We start from the raw sequence: 19,768 nt of genomic DNA, 5'->3' as shown, positions 1-19,768 counted from the left end.
CGCTGAGGCGGGACAATACCTTCCCCTGTGACGCCAGCAGCCAGGCCAGCCTGACTCCCCAGAGCAGCTCAGGGATCCCCCTGGGGGGGGGGAGCGGCTGAACTTCTCCCCTTGCCCTGCCCAGTACACCCTCTATCCGCAACCCCGCACTGGAATGTGTGGGAGGCAGCGCCGCTGCTTCCGGGTTTCACATTCCCCACATCAGCATGGTTCAGACTTCACTCCTGCTGCTGCTTCTCTTTGCCAGCGGCTCCTTCCCCCGGCTCCACACGCTGGAAATCAACCAGAGACCCATTATCGGTAAGTCTGGCCCCAGCACTCAGCTCCTTGTACATGTCTTACTTTTTCTCTTCTCCTGGTGATCCACATCACCACCTCTGATCCAAGATCAAAGTCCCATGAGACCATCTTAGTGAGATACACTGAACTTCTTGACAGGTGGAGCAAACTCATTGCTCAGAACCATTTGACTTGAATATGGACTGTGATTGGCGAGTATCAGCTTCTTATGCCTCACTTCCCTCAAGAGGAAGTACCTCCGAAAACACAAATGGCCCAACAAACTAAAAGATTTTCTCAAGATTATTCCCTTTTCATTATCTGTGGTATAGTTAATATGTTGTGCCCACCAGTACAAAAGCCCTCAGATTTTTGACAGGCTATTTATTGACTGAAAAATGACATCAGTCAGGCACATGCAACAGATCGTCTTCCGAAACGGTCAGGCTCACGGCTCACCGGACAACGAAACACCCAACCTTTAAAACTCTGCATCCGGACAGCTAAGAGGTGCTTCAAGCACCTGGTTTCTTCATTCTCCTGTTGGACTTTCACCTGGTGTTGTAAGACTTCTTACTCTGCTCTTCATTCTCCTCCTGAGCTTGTTCTCCATTGGTAATGCACGTCCTTGATTACACAATTATGTAAGTCATCTGAGCCAATGTGTATCCAATTATGGTTTATCTCCCTCCTGTTGCATTGTCAGCTCTGGTGTTCCCCAAGGATCCAACCTTAGCCCCTTCTGTTCCAAAATCTGTGTGGTGCACATTGGTAATCCTATCTGCAAACACAGGGCCTGCCTTAACACATATGTAGTTCACATCTAACTTACTTTTTCATTCCTGTTGCTGCATTATCAGACTGCTTTGCAGATTCTCGGAAGTCTCACAACACCAGATTAAAATCCAACAGGTTTATTTATTATCGTGAACTTTTGGAGCAGTGCTCCTTCATCGCTCACTTGATGAAGGACCAGCACTCGGAAGGCTCTTGATACCAAATAAAGTTGTTGGACTTTAACCTGGTGTTGTGAGACTTCTTACTGTGCTCACCCCAGTCCAGCGCCAGCATCTCCACATCATTGTAGATTCTACTTTTGTTGAAGCCATCGACTTTAACATCAATTTTTTGTTGGTTTGTCAGAGATGAGAAGTGTTCAGTACACTAAATGTTTTTGATGGATGTGACTAATGAGAGGTAAAGGAATGCCATAGATGTAGCTGGGCAATCTAGAACATGGGGCACAGGCACAGAAAAAGGGATCATTTGGAGAAAACATTTCAGAGGAGCGGATCTTTGAAATTTTCTACCTCAAAGAATTGTGCATGCTCTGTTTTTGAACATATTTAGTGCTGGCTGAGACCGATAGAAATTTGGTCACTCAATTAATCAAGGAACAATAGGGATTAGGCAGGAATATGGAGTTGGGGAAGAAAATCAACTGTGACCATGTGGAATGGCAGAGCAGGCTCCAGGGTCTACTCCTATTCTGTCTGTTTTCTGAGTGATCATTTTTCAGTGTGGGGAATTTCTTTCACCCTCATCTTTTTTTGGGTAGGCTGTAATATGAAGCATTTGAACATTTGAGGTAAAGGGGAAAATCTGAGAAGTAAAACTGAGAAGTAAAATGAATGACCCTGCACCTCAGTGAAGTGCTACATTAATTCTTCCTTAAATATGGTGTCTATTTTGTGCCCCGCAGGGATACTGGCCCAGGAGACAACTGATGCAGAACTTCTTCCATATGGAAAGACTTATATTGCTGCGCCCTATGTGAAGTATCTTGAGTCAGCTGGCTGCAGAGTGGTTCCAATCAGGTACTACTTCATACACATTACTAGTAGTTAACAGCACAGAATTGTTTAAGTCACAGCCCAGTGGCCCTCAGGTTGATTCAGACTCACCCCCAAGAACATTTCAATTTTCTTTGGGACATAATGATCAATATCATTTTTCAGATGTATATGTGGTGGAACTGAAGATTGCACATTATTATTTTGCATAAATTTGCATCTCATCTCAAGCAAAAGCTAGGGGGGTGCAGTTAGTCAGTATTCTTTGCATTGCCAACAGTGACCACACTGAAAGAAGTATTTTATTAATTGTGAAGAATTTTAGGGAGCCTTGTGATTGCAAAAGGCAAGATATTGGTGCAATTAACTTGCTTTCTGTCTTTCATAAAACGCCACTTCGGTACTGAAGGCTGATGAACACTTTTCTGAATTTGTTCATGGGATATGGGTGTCACTGACAAGCTATTATTTGTTGCTCAACCCTATTGAACTGAGGAGATGCTTGAGAGTAACCTTTTTGAATACAACGGAGTGGCTTGCTGAACTGTTTCAGAAAGCAGCAAACAGCCAAGCATGTTATTTTAGGACTAATATTGCTCAGAGACCAGATTGGGTACAGTGAACAGATTTGACTCCCGAAAGGACCATATGGGTTTTTAAGATAATCCTGTAGTTTCCCAGTTGATACTGATTCCAAATTTAGGAAATTGATTGAATTTCAATTCCTCAGTTGCCAAGGTAGAATTTGAACTCAAGAACAATAAAATTCAGCTCCTCAGACGTGATGCTATTCAATGCCATCATAGCTGATCTTTTATTTATTAGTGTCACAAGTAGGCTTCCGTTAACGCTGCAGTGAAGTTAGTCTCCACACTCTGGCACCTGCTCAGGTACACTGAGGGAGAATTTGGCATGGCCAATGCACCAAACCAGCATGTCTTTCGGACTGTAAAAGGAAACCGGAGCACCTGGAGGAACCCCACACAGAGACGGGGAGAACATGCTACCTCTGCACAGACAGTGACCCAAGCTGGGAATTGAACCCGGGTCCCTGGCGCTGTGAGACAGCAGTGCTAGCCACTGTGCCATCATGCTGCCCTTAGCCCCAACTCCACTTTCCTGCCCGTTCTCCAAACCCTTCAACCAATTGCTAATTAGAAATCTTGTCTATTTCCTCCTTAAATTTGCTTAATGTCCCAGCATCCCTCACACTCTGAGATTGTGAATTCCACAGATTTACAACCCTTTAAGACAAGTAGATTTTCCTCATCTCTTTTAAATTTGCTACCTCTGATCCTAAAATCGTGACCTCTTGTTCTAGATTGCCCACGAGAGGAAATATTCTCTCTACATCGACCCTCAATCCCTTTCAGCATCTTGTACACCTCAATTAGACTTCCCCTCATTCTTCCAAACTTGAAAGAATATATGCTTAAACTGCCCAACCAGTCTTTACGTGACAAACCCCTCACCTCTGGAATCAATTATGTCTCTGTGTCATTTGTTCGGCCTCTGGATTAGTAATCCAGTGACTAGCACTACCATACCCCCATGTGTACCCCACCACTCCCAAGACATGTGGAACTATATGTTAGAAAGAGCTCGTGCTTTCAAAAGGTGGATAAAATTGTTGAAGGAAAAACAATCTAGTAATAGTAAACTATTTGGAGATTTTTACTGCAGGAAGGGTTGCTGTCATTGTAAATAGGAAATGATATGCAGCACATCAGCTACCTCTGTTGCACCGACTTTAATATATTCCAACTGAAGTGCATATTGTTTTATTTTGAACACAGGTTGAATTTGACAAATGATGAATATGAAAGAATTTTCTATTCAATCAACGGGTGAGTAAATAATAATTGAACGTCATTGGAAGTGGTGAGTCTGGCAGCTGCATTTCAAGTGCAGACAGAGCCAGCCACTTTGTGAATCATTGCGAATCAAACCACCATCAAAGCCCACCTTTCTGTCATCTCAGTCTGCAATCTAACATGAACAATTTGTGTACAATTGTTGGTACAGTAATGTAGCCCATTAAAACCCTCGGTCTATTTTCTGCGTTGTTCCCTCCGTTGAACAGATACATATCTTTGTGGTAACATCAGTGAATGTACAGAGCAGAAGTTCTGTGGTGCTGGTATTGCAGCACTTCATGTGGCCATGGTTAGAGAAAGAAGAATCAGCTGGTGTTCCTGCTGTTGATAGCTTACTAGACCTTTGTTCAGAGCCTTCACTGTCAAGACATAGAAGTACACAGAATAAACAGCACAGATATAAGCCAATTGCCCCAACTGCTGGTGGTATTTCTTCTGAACGCATGTCTTCTTTTCCATCTCTCTCCCTATTTTCTCATGCACTCACCGAGTTTCATTTTGCAAGGCTGTGCGATATCAGCTTAAACCTTTGGTAGCGAGTCCACATTCTAACCACCCTCGATGTCAAGATATTTCTCCTTATTTCTGCATTGGATTTATTGGTAACAATCTCGTATTTATCACCCTCGGTTTTAGATTGTTCCGATATTGGTTGTGGGGTAAATATTGGGCAGTCCATCCAGAGGCACCTGCTTTTCTCCAAGGTTATGGCATAAGATCGTTTGTGCAGGAAAATGAGACCTTAGTCTCATGTCTCGTCGATGCAGTACTCCACTGGAGTGTCAGCCTGGATTATGTGCTCAAGTCTCAGGAGTGGATCTTGGCTTCTGACTCCAAAGCCAAGAAGAGTTCCATCAGATAAGCCGTGACTGACGCTTCAATAAATCATTAATTTTATGAATATCTACAATCAATATTATGAATTGTATTATTTGAAAGAGTAAGGATACCCATCTTCCAATATATCCACAAAACTGTACCCCCTATAAAGGGTGTTAGTGAGAGGAAGGAAAAAGACTTTCCTGAGCCCATCTCACTTTCTTTTTCCTAGAATTCTATTCCCTGGTGGATCATCTGATTTGAAGACATCTGCTTTTGCCGAAGCTGCAAAGAAATTTTACGAGTTTGCATTAAAGGTAAGTGTGAACAACATGTCCTTGTACTCAATTTAAGCCCCCAGTGAATAAGATAAGACTTGTCTGCAATTTCAAACTGTCTGCATGTTAAATCATATCGCATTCCCCCAGCCCGCCCCAAACTCTTCCCCTGATGTTGCTAATGAAGTCCAGCCTGTCGCAGGAATTGATTTGATTTGGTATGGCCAGATGCTGCAAGTTGCTTCATGTTAATCTGGCAATTCTTGCTACTTGAACAGAGTTTCTTGATTGCGGCTTAATAATGTTCTTATAATAAAGAAAGAACTTAGATTTATATCAACAAAATAAAAAATCCTGAGTCCTTTGTTCAGGGCAACATAAAAGAAATAATAACACCAAACCACATTTGGAAATATTAGACTCAAAAACAGAAAATGCTGGAGAACCTCAGCAGGTCTGACAGCATCTGTGGAGAGAGAAAAGAGCCAATGTTTTCAGTCTGGATCCTGACTCAAAACACTGGCTCAATTCTCTCTGTAAGAAGTCTCACAACATCAGGTTAAAGTCCAACCAATTTATTTGATAGTAAACTCACAAGCTTTTCAGGTTTGCCCCTTCGTCAGGTGAATGGAGAGTTCTGGCCTCAGACAGAGCATATAACAGCACACACAGTTTACAGAATACTGATTAGAATGTGAGTCTTTACAACTAACCTGCTATTCAAGTCTTAAAGATGCAGACAATGTGAGTGGAAAGAGCATTAGACATAAGTTAAAGAGGTGTGTATTGTCTCCAGACAGTACAGTAAGTGAGATTTTGCAAACACAGGCAAGTCATGGGGGTTACGAATAGTACGATATGAACCCAAGATCCCGGTTGAGACCGTCCTCGTGTGTGGAACTTGGCTATCAGTCTCTGCTCAGTGATTCTGTGCTGTCGCATGTCGTGAAGGCCGCCTTGGAGAACGCTTACCTGAAGGTCAGAGGCCGAATGCCCATGACCGCTGAAGTGTTCTCCAACAGGAAGGGAACGGTCTTGCCTGGTGTTTACAGATTACAGAAACTGTGTGTGCTGTTATATGCTCTGTCTGAGGCCAAAACTCTCCATTCACCTGACGAAGGGGCAAACCCCGAAAGCTTGTGAGTTCACTATCAAATAAATTGGTTGGACTTTAACCTGGTGTTGTGAGACTTCTTACTGTGTTTACCCCAGTCCAATGCCGGCATCTCCACATCATCAATTCTCTCTGCGCAGACACTGTCAGACCTGCTGAGTTTCTCCAGCATTTTCTGTTTTTGTTTCAGATTCCAGCATCCACAGTATTTTACTTTTATCTGAGGAAATATTAGGGCTGAGTAGATTTTAAGGAGTTTCTTAAAATAAAAAGCGTCAGCAGAGAGATTCAGGGAGGCAGTTCAGAGCTTGGAACCATCAATGCTGGGAGTAGGCCATCCAGCCCTTCGAGCCTGCCCCGCCATTCAATAAGATCATGGCTGATCTGTCGTGGCTCAGTTCCACTTTCCCGCCCTCTCCCCATAACCCTTAATCCCCTCGCTTATCAAAAACCCATCAACCCGCGTCTTAAAAATATTTAGCGAGGCAGCCTCCACCACTTCGATGGGCAGAGAATTCCAGAGATTCACCACCCTTTGAGTGAAGAAGTTCTTCCTCAACTCCGTTCTAAACCGCCCCCCCCCTTTATCTTGAGGCTGTGCCCCCTAATCCTACTGTCCTTTCTGAGCAGGAAGAGTCTCTCCACCTCTATCCTATCCATCCCACTCATCATCTTATACGTCTCAATGAGATCTCCCCTCATTCTTCTAAACTCCAACGAGTACAAGCCTAGTTTATTCAGCCTCTCCTCATAGCTCAACCTCCTCAACTCTGGTATCAGCCTATTAAACCTCCTCTGCACTCCCTCCAAGGCCAAAATATCCTTGCGTAAGTGTGGCGACCAAAACTGCACACAGTACTCCAGCTGCGGCCTCACCAATGCCCTATACAGCCGCAGCAAGACCTCCCTACTTTTATATTCAATCCCCCTCGCGATGAAAGCCAGCATCCCATTCGCCTTCCTGACCACCTGCTGCACCTGCAGGCTGGGTTTTTGCGACTCATGCACAAGGACCCTGAGGTCCCTCTGCACCGTCGCCTGCTGCAGTTTTTCGCCACATAAGTAATAGTCTTTCCTACCATTATTCCTACCAAAGTGGACCACCTCGCACTTGCCAACATTAAATTCCATTTGCCATTTCCTGGCCCATTCGCCCAGCCTATATAGATCCTTCTGCAGACTCTCCACACCCTCCGCGCAATTTGCTGATTTCTTATGTTCTTATGTTCTTATGTAACAATTAAAATCAAGATGCTCAAAAAGCTAGAATTAGTGCAGATTCAGTGGCTGAATGGCCTCTTTCTGCACTATTGGGATTCTGTGGTTCTTATTTTTCATTTATTTATTAGTGTCACAAGTAGGCTTACATTAACACTGCAACCAAGTTACTGTGAAATTCCCCCAGTCACCATACTGCAGTGCCTGTTTGGATACGCTGAGGGAGAATTTTAGCATGGCCAATGCACTTAACTCGCACATCTTTCAGACTGTGGGAAGAAACCGGAGCACCCGGAGGAAACACACACAGGCACGGGGAGAAGGTGCTGACACCACACAATGACCCAACCTGGGAATCGAACCCAGATCCCTGGTGCTGTGATGCAGCAGTACTAACTACTATAGTGAAGCACTATTAACTCAATAATATAGTTTATAATTATATATGTTATGCACTGAAGTTTACTTCTTAGTTCCTCTGGAGGACACTCTTAGAAGACACATCAATCTTAAAGTTATTTACTTCTGTCGGGATTTCACTAAAACCCAGAATTTTAATTGCCTTCCTTTTCTATTTGTTATCCTCTTAAGACAACTTGGTCCCTACCTTTTAAGCATAATTGGCTCTTTGCTTGCTATAATTGCAATTATCCCATTTTTCACAGTTAAACTTTAAATCCTGAAAATAAATATCATGGGCGGGATTTTACGAGCGCACGTGGGTAGGCTGATAAAATCCCACCCGAGGTCAGCGGAGATTTCCATTCTGCAGTAAAATTCTGGCCTATATTCCAAAACACACATTAATTAAATAGAATGCAACAGGCTGGAGGAGTTTATTATAAAGGCAGGGAAGAGCAAGGTAAGTTGGAATTTGGAAAAGAAGGATGAGAATTTTAAAAGGACTTTGCTGATCTGGGAGCCAGTGTAGGTAAGTGAGCAAAAGGGTGATGGGTGATCAGAATTTGGTGTAAAGTAGGACACAAGCAGCAGAGTTTAAGATGACCTCCAGGTTACAGGGGTTGAACATGAGAAGCTGGTTAGCAATGTGTTTGAAAGGTGAAGGCGAGAGGTAAATGAGGCGTGGATGATTGTGTTTTTTAACTTTGTTCCATGCTGTTTCTCTGTTATTACTGCAGGCGTTTGATGCTGGTGACCATTTTCCAATATGGGGGACCTGCATGGGATTGCAGATACTGACCGTGCTTACTGCTGGAAAGAACCTACTAACACGCACTGACTCGGAAAACATTTCTCTCCCACTTAACCTGACAAATGGTAGGAGTACCTTGTGACAGTGGTGTTATGATTTGGGGATTACAGTGCAAAGAGGATTGGGCGGCAATGTGTTACATACAGATTTAAACAGGTTTATCTCAGACAGACAACACTGGTACAGCACAGTTCGATGTCCTGTGTTCGTGCAAAGCAAGTTGCAACGTTAGAATAACTCTGTATTAGGTAGCTTAGGTAGATTGGCTAGATTCATTGTTGGTAATAAGATAATGATTTGAATGTATTACCTCAGCTGATTTACGTGTGCAGTGAAGAGGAAGTGTTGTTAAAGGTGTCATCTTTCAACTGAGAGCTGAAACATCCTGCCTTCCGGGATGTTAAATATGCAGTTTTTACAACAGCGACGTTCCTTCCTTAATTTGTACCACCTTACAAAGGATGTGAATGAGCCACTTACCTGTTTGTGTTGATGCTGAGTGGCAGCATTTAGCTATATAATGATGGTCAGTGCGTTCTGAAAATAATTTACCATGTGACCTGCTTTGACATAGTTCTATGTGATAAAGTATCACATAAATAAAACACCATTGCAGTAAATTTGAAGAAAATAGAGTGAGAGAAATGTCAATTTTCTCTGCACTACATTGCTTTTGTGAGTCATGCCAAGTAGATTCACGAGCAGCGTTGATGGAAGTGCCCCAGACTTTCTGCTGGCAGTAATGCTGGACTTGGCCTTCTGCTTTCCTAAGAAGCAATCAGTGCAAGTCTTTGCTTATTTATCATGGAATCTTTCCCAAGGACAGCCACGGGCTGAGATCAGCAAATTTATCTCTTTATACAAGATAGGCTTCTGATCAAAGGGCTAGTGAGTCAATACTGTCAATTTAAATAGTTCAAAATGTGGGCCCATTTGTCTACTATTGTTCTGATAGGGCAAATATTTTCATAGTCACTGAATCCCTACAGTGCAGAAGGAGGCCATTCAGCCCATCGAATCTGCACCGATCTGTTTTCGTTAGAGAAGAAGGTTAAGAGGTGACTTAATAAAGGCAAATTAACTGTTCAGAGGAATAGATAGGGTGGTCAGTAACAGCCTTTTTCCTCGGATGGAGATGGCTAGCACGAGGAGACATTGCTTTAAATTGAGGGCTGATAGATATGGGACAGATGTCCAAGGTAGGTTCTTTACTCAGGGAGTAGTAAGAGCGTGGAATGCCCTGCCTGCAACAGGAGTGGATTCGCCAACATCAAGGGCATTTAAATGGTCATTGGATAAACATATGGATGATACTGGAATAGTGTAGGTTAGATGGGCTTTAGATTGGTTCACAGGTTGGCACAACATCCAGGTCCGAAGGCCTTGTACTGTGCTGTAATGTTCTATGTTCTATATTCTATGACAACAATCCTACCCAGTCCCCACCTCCCTGAACCCCAAATACTTACCCCGCTAGTCAGTCTAATCCATGCATCCCGGGACACTAAGGGGCAATTTAGTACGTCCAATCAACCTAACCTGCACATTTTTGGACTGTGGGAGGAAACCAGAGCACCTGGAAGAAACGCATGCAGACGTGGGGAGAATGTGCAAACTCCACACAGGCAGTGACCCAAGCCGGGAATTGAACCCAGGTCACTGGAGCTGTAAGGTGTCTGTGTTAACCACCGCAGTGCTGCCCATATTTTCTTCTCATCGAAACATTCTCGCTCGTTAGAGATTGATGACTGAGCATTTGAATTTAATTTTAACTCCAGTTCTCTTTTCTCCTGCAGCTGCTGCATCGAGTAAAATGTTTCAGAAATTTCCTCCAGATGTGTACAAGGCTTTAGCCAATGAACCATTGACTGGAAACTTCCATCACTATTCTATTTCTGTGAACGTAATCATTTTCATGTTGTTCATTGTGTCTTTGCGTGCAGTCAGCAAAGAGAGTGTGAAATTGCCTGAGAAGGAGGTACAGCAAAGGTTCACTAGATTGCTTCCTGGCATAAGAGGGTTGGCCTAGGAAGAGAGATGACTGCAGTTTAGAAGACTGGGAGTGGATTTCATTCAAACACATAAGATTCTGAAAGCGTTTGACATTCGACAAAGGGTGTCACTGAAAGAAGGCTGAGTATTGACCTTGATTGCTTGAAGAAAATGTTGCCAAAGAGATTTCCGAAATAAATTTGATGGATCCAAGTCAGCAATTGTCAAGCTGTTTTACAAAGATTGCTCCAAGATATGAGGTGCACTAGAAGAGGGAGAAGGCCTTGTGTGGTATAATGAGAATATGGAAAACCAATATTTTCTTTAGTTTATAATTATTCATGTATGGTAAAGAAGAAAAAAGAGTTGTATTTAAAGAAGGGTAAATTTGGGATTTATTAAAGGTTTGCTGTCGAAAATATAATGTGTGACATGGAAAAGTAATTTTATTTCTTTGCAATTAGTTTGAAAGGTTGTTCTTGTGTTTTCAAAAGTTTTAATTTAAAGAAAAGAGAGGCATCTGTTGATGTCATCTTAATCCATTGTTAAGGGAACCAGGTGATGAGCATTTGAACACATTCATTGGGAATACTTGCGACACAGTGTGAGGCGTGTTGACACTGAACAAGGTCAACACGATCAGCAAGAAAAGATTCTGGGGCCGATTTTTTCATTGTAAGCAGTTAAATTTTGTTGAACAAAAGCATTTCTTGTGCACCTCCACGTAATTCAGTATTTTCAGGAGAGGAGGGGCATAAATTGTGCCACCTGAAAAGAGAAGAATGTAGTAACGTCCTACATCAATCAGTGATAACTTGACAGAACAGGTTATTTTTCCATTTGTTAGTTATGGGTGAGGGAATACCATTCAGCCCTCCTCGATTCATCTTTTGCCGAGGCAATTTGTTCCCTTTCTTTGCACTATAATTTAACTACTCTTTCTTTTGGTAGGCATTTCTGGAAGATGAGAAACTAAGTAAATTCTATTCAATCCTGTCCACCAACAATGACAGAAAGGGCGTGGAATTTGTGTCTACGATGGAGGGTAAGTTGAACAGTTGTATAATTAATATAACAGTAGCAAGAGCATGCTATATCATGTCCAAAGAGAACTTTGTGTTTTTCTTATTTCTTTAATCTCCATTTCCAGATGAAAAGCCATCATTCCAAACAAGTCTTCCTCAAGGACACTGTTCAGCTAGTTGATACAGTCCCCCCTCATTGTAAATATGAAGCTCATTATAGAATCATGTTTCAGTTCTTTCACTTTGATACATAACTTGTCACTTTATTTAATCAAACTTGTCACATTAGTTGACATCCTCTTTTGCAGAGGGTTGGCAAAATGTAAGCGTCAAAGATTGTTCCTCTCGTGTCAAGTTTATTTCCAAAAATCATTGTCCTCCATCTCTAATTGTGGAACACTTGTGTCTTTTTTTTGTGTTGTTTGTTTAAAAATGTTGTCACTTTGTTGAGTGACATCACTGATTGGGGTCAAAGGTAACATCAGGTTTTCAGTCAACTAGAACCGCTTGTGTAACAACTGATCCCCCTGCATCCTCATTCCACCTTCTTGAATCGCATAACTTTTTTAAAGTTAACAGCACAATTGATCCCCAGATTGAATTGACTAAAACAAACCAAGGGCCTTGATTCTTGATCTTTGGTTCTTGATACTTGACACAATGAAATAAGTTCCAACTAAGCTTAAATAAAAATAGCTCCAACTCAACTTTCCAGTTCTGGAAGTGGGGGGGGGTGGTTTGTTCCTGCGAATACATGGAACCTCAACCTTTTACCATCTGGAAGTACCAAAGGCAGCAGACACATGGGAACACCAGCACCTCAACATGTTCCCCTCCAAGCTAGTCACCATCCCAACTTGGAAATGTATCACTGTTCCTTCACTGGGTCAAAATCCTGAAACTCCCTCTCTGACAGCACTGTGGACAGAGCTACATCACGGGGACTGCGGAGGTTCAAGAAGGCAACTCATCACCACTTCTCAAGGACAACTAGGGACAGGCACTAACTGCTGGCTGAGCCAGCGATGCCCACACCCTGTGAACATATTATGGGGTTAGTTACCAAATTTGGAATGAATGTTTGCCTTAATCTTACCAAGTTCTTACAAGAACACACATGGATCCAAAGCTCTAATTGCAATCAATAGCAGAGCACATGAAATAACAAATCATTTTTGATGCCGACTCCCTCAGTGGGTGGTTTGACGAGCATTTACCCAGTGTTTTTTGTGATTGCACTGGACATCCTCTTCATCCCAATAACTCAGTTGTGATTCGAGTTGAAACAAAACCCAGAAAATCATAATTAAAAATCAGTGCAGCACAATGCCCAGAATAGAATATACCTCAGGAACGCCAACAGAATAGCATCCGACCATATCTGTCAGAACAAGTTTAACCATGAGTGACTCCAGCCGCAGCTGATCTTGGGTATTGTTTGTGGGTGTTTTGTTGCCGTTGGCTGCAGTCAAACTCTGAAAGCAGCCATTGCAGGACGTTTAACTCCCAAGGAACTTGAACTTGCGTTGCTGAGAATTTTAATCTTTTTAATGCTGGATCTACTGGCCCTGAGCAGTAGTAGTAGTACTTAAGGATGAAGCAGTTTGCAGCAGAGATATGTCCATGGGCAAGAATATAGTAATTTAGCCACATGTTGAATTCAATATGTGGAGGGATTTTTAGCCACAGGAAGCAATGGCAGGCCCTCAAATGATTCCAATTAATAGGTCAGTACATTATCAGAGTGATGCTGTAGTCGTGGCCCAGGTTATTCTCACCATTCTTCGGTGATGAGGTCAGCCCCCCAACCCCACTGACCTGTGTTACACACTGACCTTCTGGGTGAAAAAATCCATGCATCTTGGCAGTATTATCAAGCAGGAACTTGACAGATGTTCAGCTGAAAGGGAAGGAAACTCTTGTGGGGTAGGGGAAGGATTGTACCATATCTGTACCGTTTCCAACAACTCAGAAATTATATTATGAGATTTTTTTTATCCAATGTTCTCTCAAAGCCATGCATGTGCATGGCCATGTACCTGTCCAGAAGTAAAAACACTGGCCACTCACAAGCCATTGCTCTTTAAGATACCACACATGTGTGGCCAAGTACAAAAAGTGGAAGCTGCTGTGCACTGAAATGAACAAGCCACCCACAACTAAAAAATAATAAAATGGAAGGGATATTGATGGAGACTGATATTTCACATCTGTCACCCTTTGCTCCTCTGGTACAATGTATATTGTGGAATAGCTTCATTCAGAGCACGCTGGAATCGATTTAGTATTTCCTATCATGTTTGAGAAGATAAAATATTGAAGTTCAGAGGGTGAATAGAAGAGCTGTGTAATATCTCAGTGCAGGACAACCTTGTAACACACACTCAGTTGAACCTGTTGATGATGGATCTTTTATACCGGGTAATGTGCAACTTAGTAACTACCGGCAATTTTCTCAAGACAATATTGTCTTATTAGGTCCTCTTTTGTTAAGGACATTTATTACATGTAACTGCTGCTCAGGTGCAGCTGTGTGTTGTTGTGGTGACTCTTGAAGATTTTTATTTAATTGCATTTTAGTCAATCAGTGGCCAACTCTTCAGCACTTCCTCAGGTTTATCTGACAGTGATTATTTGTCTAAAGATTGGCAACTGCTTATGAACCTGGCTCCCAGGGTCTGAGAACCCTGCAGAAAGTGACTGACTTTTTCTTTACATTTTTAAAAATTACTTTACATCTGTAACATCTGAGCTGACCCATCACCAATAATTAACAAGTTAATAATAATAAATATGTATGGAATGAACAGCATGTAGTGTCTAATTCCACCTGTGTGTTCTGTGCAGATTCCTAATGAGGATCTCTAATTTGTCAATCATTGCAGGCATCCGGCATCCTTTCTATGGGGTCCAGTGGCATCCAGAAGTGAATCGATTTCAATGGCAGCAGAATGAAGCTTTCCCACACTCTCCGAATGCTGTCGAAGTCTCCTATCTCTTGTCTGACTTTTTCGCAAATGAAGGTACTTGGCTGTGGTCACAGAATGGGGTTACAGCACAGAAAGAAGCCTGATCACTTGCTGCATAAAAAAAATCAACCCTTTTGGTTCTTTTGTCACCTCTGTCCTCTGTTGGTGACCCACTGCCAACGGGTACACTTTTTTTTAGAAGGGTGGCAGATGTAAAGTCACGATGTTTGAAAAACAGAGTGTGTCCTTTTGTGATCATTTTGAGGTGGATATCAAAAGAATTAACACTTTGTTACTGCCCCCTCAACCTGGGCAGAGAATACTGCCTTGTCTGTCTCAGTGTGGGAGTCTGCATTCTACACCGTTTGGGAAAATTTGTGGCACTAAAACCCAGAGTGGCAGTTAGATTTTGTCAATGTCCCGAGTATGTTATTTGTTTTAAGGAGCAATTAGGTTTACCGTATGGACCAGGAAGATCTTAGATTTACTTGATCAGGTCAATAGTCAGAATGATGTAGTTTGGAGGCAGGACCTCTTGGTTAAAGAGGAAGAACTGTTTAGCTCTTGATTGCTATCTGGTGACTCTGCTGGAAAGCACTTAAATGTTGACATTGTTGACTTGACTGTGATCTACGGTCAAATAGCCTACAGACAGTCTCAGATCATCGCTTCCTTGAGACATTAGAATGCAAGTATGCATCATTCATAGTCAATTCCTCAGTTTTCCTCACAAATTCTTGAGTTACTTGCTCTCTTCAAGATGTTACTTCCTCTGATTTAAAAATAAGCCAAAGTTCATAGAGAGAGAGAGACAGAGAGACAGTGTTTGCTCCATGCTTCTTGAGAATCAATCACAAGGTGACAAAGTGAGTGTGTTTCATTGCTGTCATTCCTGCAACAAGAGGGACAATCTCCTGTCAGTCATTTGCTCAAAGAGTCATCGCTCCCATCGCCTAATCTGAACGAGTTTCCAGGATGGAAGTCCATAGTTTTGATATGCTGCACTCTGAGCTTCTTTGTCACTGATTATTTTCATATGTTTGTTCACAGCCCGGAAGAACTTTCATCGTTTCAGAAACTCAGAAGAAGAGAAGGCAGCTCTGATCTATAACTACAGTCCCCGCTATGTGCCCACATCAAGCTATATCCAGGTCTATTTTTTCTAAAGAAATACCAACAGGGAATTATTTTGTGAATTAGCTTTGGTGCAGGAAACATAAGTAAAATCTGGCAGAAAACACAGTACTTTCATCTCACAACTATTGTGATCTCCTTGGAGAAAGGGAAGCAGTGTGGCTATCAATTAAGACCAGAAACTGAGTGTGAACTGAAGGCTGTTACATTGAATTTCCCTCGTACTGGGAAAAAAAAGCAACTAATTAGTCAACTTGCAAATATTACCTGCATAATTTTAAGATTTTTAAGGTTTTTAACCTTTTACCTCTGGGTTTGCAATTCACATTGTTGTTCTATATCCTACGGTGCAACAGTCATTAGACTAAAACATACTTAATTGTAAAGTGCTTTGAGACATCCAATGGTTGTGAAAAGTGCCAGAAGAGAAAAGAAGTCTTTCTTTTATATTATACGTCACTTATATTCTCAATATAATTATGCATCATTTCTACAACATCTGACAAAATTGTTTCAATAAATATTCTTTCTGCAAATTCAAATCCGATAGCTTTTAATGCACTGGTTTTGAAAGCCCAAGAGTCATGCATGCAATTACAGGAAACATTGGTTCGTATGAATAAGAGGACAAATTGCAGAAGGTCTGTGAGCCAAACTGAAACAGAAATCTTCTCCTTTTCACATAAATTACAAATTCCAATTCTACGCAAACATCACAAGTGCCAAAAGCAAAACCAACTCAGGACAGGCGAAGTGAAGGAAAAACACAACGTAAAAAAGTCAGACAAACAGACCTGAGGGGAAAGCCCAAAGCCAAGTGAGGGGGAGGAAGGAAGGAAGGTCTGGTCAGGTCTTGTGATGGCAGACTCAAAGTGGCACTGCCAACATCTGTGAAGGCACAGGTTTCTGACAGCCACAACTGAATGAGCAAATGGAGCATCTCGGGAGAGAATGGTAAACTTCAAGTGCACAGTATGTATAAATATTAAGACATTTTCACCCGTGGTTAGAGTTCTTTTAGGCCCAGAGTTTTTCCCTCAGGGATTGCTATGTTCCAACTTGTGAGAATGTCGAAATCTGAGTTGCTCAATGATTGCACGACTTTCAGATGGTTAACTCTCAGCAGAGTTGGTTCGAAGTGTTATGTTTCCTTTGAGTCAAGATCTGCTTCAACTAATTAAACATCAGGGGCAGGATTTCTGTGCCCCCACCCCTTCCTGGCGCCATATTTTCCAGTGGCAGATGTGGCATGGCATATGTGCTGGCAGAATCTTTTGGTCTGTACACTGTTCATGCAGCTTCCAGTCCCGCCATCAGGGAACCCACTGTGTGGCGGGGGGGGCGGGGGGGGCACCTTCGGCAAGATCAGAAGCTCCTGCCAACAGGAAAGGCCTGAAGATCCCATCCCAGGATTCTTCAATGGATACCTCAGTGTTCTGATGAATTCTTTATTTTCTCTGCGTGACACACTGACTGTGCAGTGAGAGCAGAAATGTGGCCATCAGGCAGGACGAGGAGCAGGGAATGAACATAAAGTTTTTCCTGCTCATGGGACAGAAGTGGAGTTTTAGTATCTACCAAGCAACGAAGTCATGAACTAATTCATCTTTGTTTTTGGCACAGTAGAGATTACAAGGTGATCTCATAGGTGATCGAACTATTTCCAATAATTGAGGGTGTTGAGAAAGGGTTAACACAAATGCAAGAGATTTAGGTTGGCGAGCAGAGCAACATGTTACATAGAGGGGTTGTGAGGCTATGGAATGTACGACTTAAGCTACTGGTTGAAGCACAGACCAAGTCAACATGTTTTTCATTTATTTTTTCATGAGATGTGGATGTCACTGACAAGGCCAGCATTTGTTATCGACCTCTTAGTTGCTCTTGAACTGAGTGGCTTGTGAGGCCACTTCAGAGGGCAGTCAAGAGTTAACCACATTTCCGTGGGTCTGAATTCACATGTTGACCAGACTGAGTAAAGTCTTTCCCTCAAGGGCACTGGTGAACCAGATGGTTTTGTTTTTATAACAGTTGGTAACAGTTTCATAATCACTATTACTTAAGACTAAGTTTATATTCCAGATTTAAATCTAAATTCCACCATCTATCATGGTGGGATTTGTACCCTTGTCACCAGATCATTCGCCGACGATTTCCCATCCATTGACATTACCACTGTGCCACTGGCTTTCCTCCTGAGGAATCGGTTGTGTGGGAGATGATTGGACAGAAGGAGAATAGGATTTGAGAACAAAGCCACCACATGGATTTGAACTACTCCTCAACTGGAGAATAATTACCAACATCAGCTGAACATTCACCATTCTTTACCATTGCCTGGCACTGAACACCGAAAGGTTAGATTTGCAAGCTGAATTGGGGAGACAGTGGAAACTTGTATTGTCAGTGTGATTGAGGAACAGTAGGTAAATGCATCACATCTGGGTGTGTTGTTAGCCAACTTCTGTGCCTTCCATCAGAGGTCTTTCCATCATGATACATCGAGGTTGATACCCATTAGTGCCTGTCAGACAATGTGATTAGAAGATGCATCATTTTGTCCAGAATAGTGAGTGCCCTTGATGGGATCAGCTTTCAACCTTATTTCCTGTGCTGCACAGGAATCTTTGATACATACTGTGCACCAAATGAGGGCACTCACCCACACTGGATTGTAAATGTCTTCTTGAAGACAAGGTTGGAGTAAACAGGACCCCTTTGAACTTGGATGGTTGTAGAGATGAAGTACTCAGTTATGAGAGATTGGAAGTGAGCATAATATTTTTCTTGTCCTCTGATACCTGAGCCAGGTAGGTCCATTCGACCTGGGAAAATTATTGATGGTTAATCAGCTGAAGAGAAATTGATTTCAACCTGGGATCATGTACTGCTGCTGCAGGGAAGTGGGAGTGTTTCTGCCTGATTCCACAAAATCTGTTGGCCAGTGTCTGAAAGATGTTGGCTGGAGACTCAGCTGGAAGGTCACCTTTGCGTCATGCATTAACTTAGGTCATTTTTGCAAGTTTGATCCTACTCCATTGTACATAATTCCGTATCACCATCACTTGTCTTTTCTATTTGTGTCTAAATTATTTGTGATCAGTCAAATGAGATATTTCCCTCCAGGAAGCAAGTGTGCACTCCATTTTCAAGCAAATGGAAACTAATTATTTGGATTTCTTAGCAATTTGATATGGAGACTTGAGCACTGTTGTAGGTTTCTATGCAGACAAGCTTAGCATGTCATTTTGCTGGCAGCATTGGACTAAAAGAGTTGCACTCAAGAAACCATTGATTGCTTAGCTCAGAGAATTCAATGCAGAAATTAACTAATATTCTTTGATCAAAGTAAATTGCTCGTTATTCTAAATGTGTTGGTTGTTGTCAAAGTACATCTTTGGTCGATCATTTTGATGTTATTTGACCATGGAAGAGAATGCAACAGATCCTGGTCCTGCATTTCTCCACTGGGTGCAGCCACAGTTCCGAGGCAGGCCAATGGCTAATGATCAAAAGCAAGATAGATTTGTCCTTTCACAAACCGAGGTCCCTGACGCCGGTGAGGTGCAACCGTTTTTTCATTCATTCATGGGATGTGGGTGTCACTGGCTGGCCAGCATTTGTTGCCCATGCAAAGTTGCCTGAGGGCAGTTGAGAGTCAACCACATTGCTGGGGCTCTGGAGTCACATGTAGGCCAGACCAGGTAAGGATGGCAGATTTCCTTCCCTAAAAGCCCAGATGGGTTTTTCCAACGATGATCGTCAGTAGATTCTTAATTCAAGATTTTTTAAAATTGAATTTGAATTCCACCATCTGCTGTGGTGGGATTCGAACCCAAGGCCCCAGAACATTAACTGAGTTTCTGGATTAATAGTTAATAATGCTATTAGGCCATCATCTCTCTGCCTGTATATTGTCATCCTGTCTGGTATCAGTTAACTGAACACAGATTGCGGATGGAGGGAGGGACTAATGAGACTGTATGGGCCAGTGCCATAATGTTCAGACAGCTGGGGCGCTTCATAACTTGGCTTTAATTAAAGCTGAATATTAATA

The 19,768-nt window shown here is 42.3% G+C and overlaps 1 protein-coding gene across 2 annotated transcripts; it reads left to right on the top strand.

Moving 5' to 3' along the window:
• The first annotated feature begins 102 nt into the window (after positions 1–102).
• LOC145361459 (gamma-glutamyl hydrolase) lies at positions 103–19,456 on the top strand. 2 transcript variants are annotated; one of them, XR_013889832.1, is made up of 10 exons: positions 103–300; positions 1,982–2,096; positions 3,869–3,919; positions 5,001–5,085; positions 8,518–8,656; positions 10,388–10,494; positions 11,535–11,628; positions 14,494–14,631; positions 15,628–16,683; positions 17,912–19,456. XR_013889832.1 is itself a non-coding variant. In XM_080217285.1 (9 exons), the coding sequence occupies exons 1-9, from the start codon at positions 207–209 to the stop codon at positions 15,741–15,743; spliced, it is 939 nt and encodes a 312-aa protein (XP_080073411.1). In that variant the 5' UTR covers positions 103–206; the 3' UTR covers positions 15,744–17,016. The 2 variants fall into 2 exon arrangements, 1 of the variants encoding a protein (XP_080073411.1); XM_080217285.1 differs by lacking the exon at positions 17,912–19,456 and having other exon boundaries at positions 15,628–17,016.
• Positions 19,457–19,768: the final 312 nt, after the last annotated feature.

Source organism: Carcharhinus amblyrhynchos, chromosome 34, assembly GCF_965287045.1.
Source record: "Carcharhinus amblyrhynchos chromosome 34, sCarAmb.v2.hapA, whole genome shotgun sequence".
NCBI classification, from domain to species: Eukaryota; Metazoa; Chordata; class Chondrichthyes; order Carcharhiniformes; family Carcharhinidae; genus Carcharhinus; species Carcharhinus amblyrhynchos.
This window is presented reverse-complemented; position numbering and strand designations above follow the sequence as displayed.

Excerpts from the sequence above, each read along its gene's own strand:
- LOC145361459 (XM_080217285.1), top strand. The coding sequence starts at position 207 with ATGGTTCAGACTTCACTCCTGCTGCTGCTTCTCTTTGCCAGCGGCTCC. Across the intron at positions 3,920-5,000 it reads ATTTTCTATTCAATCAACGG|AATTCTATTCCCTGGTGGAT; the intron begins GTGAGTAAATAA and ends TCTTTTTCCTAG. Across the intron at positions 10,495-11,534 it reads ACTATTCTATTTCTGTGAAC|GCATTTCTGGAAGATGAGAA; the intron begins GTAATCATTTTC and ends TTCTTTTGGTAG.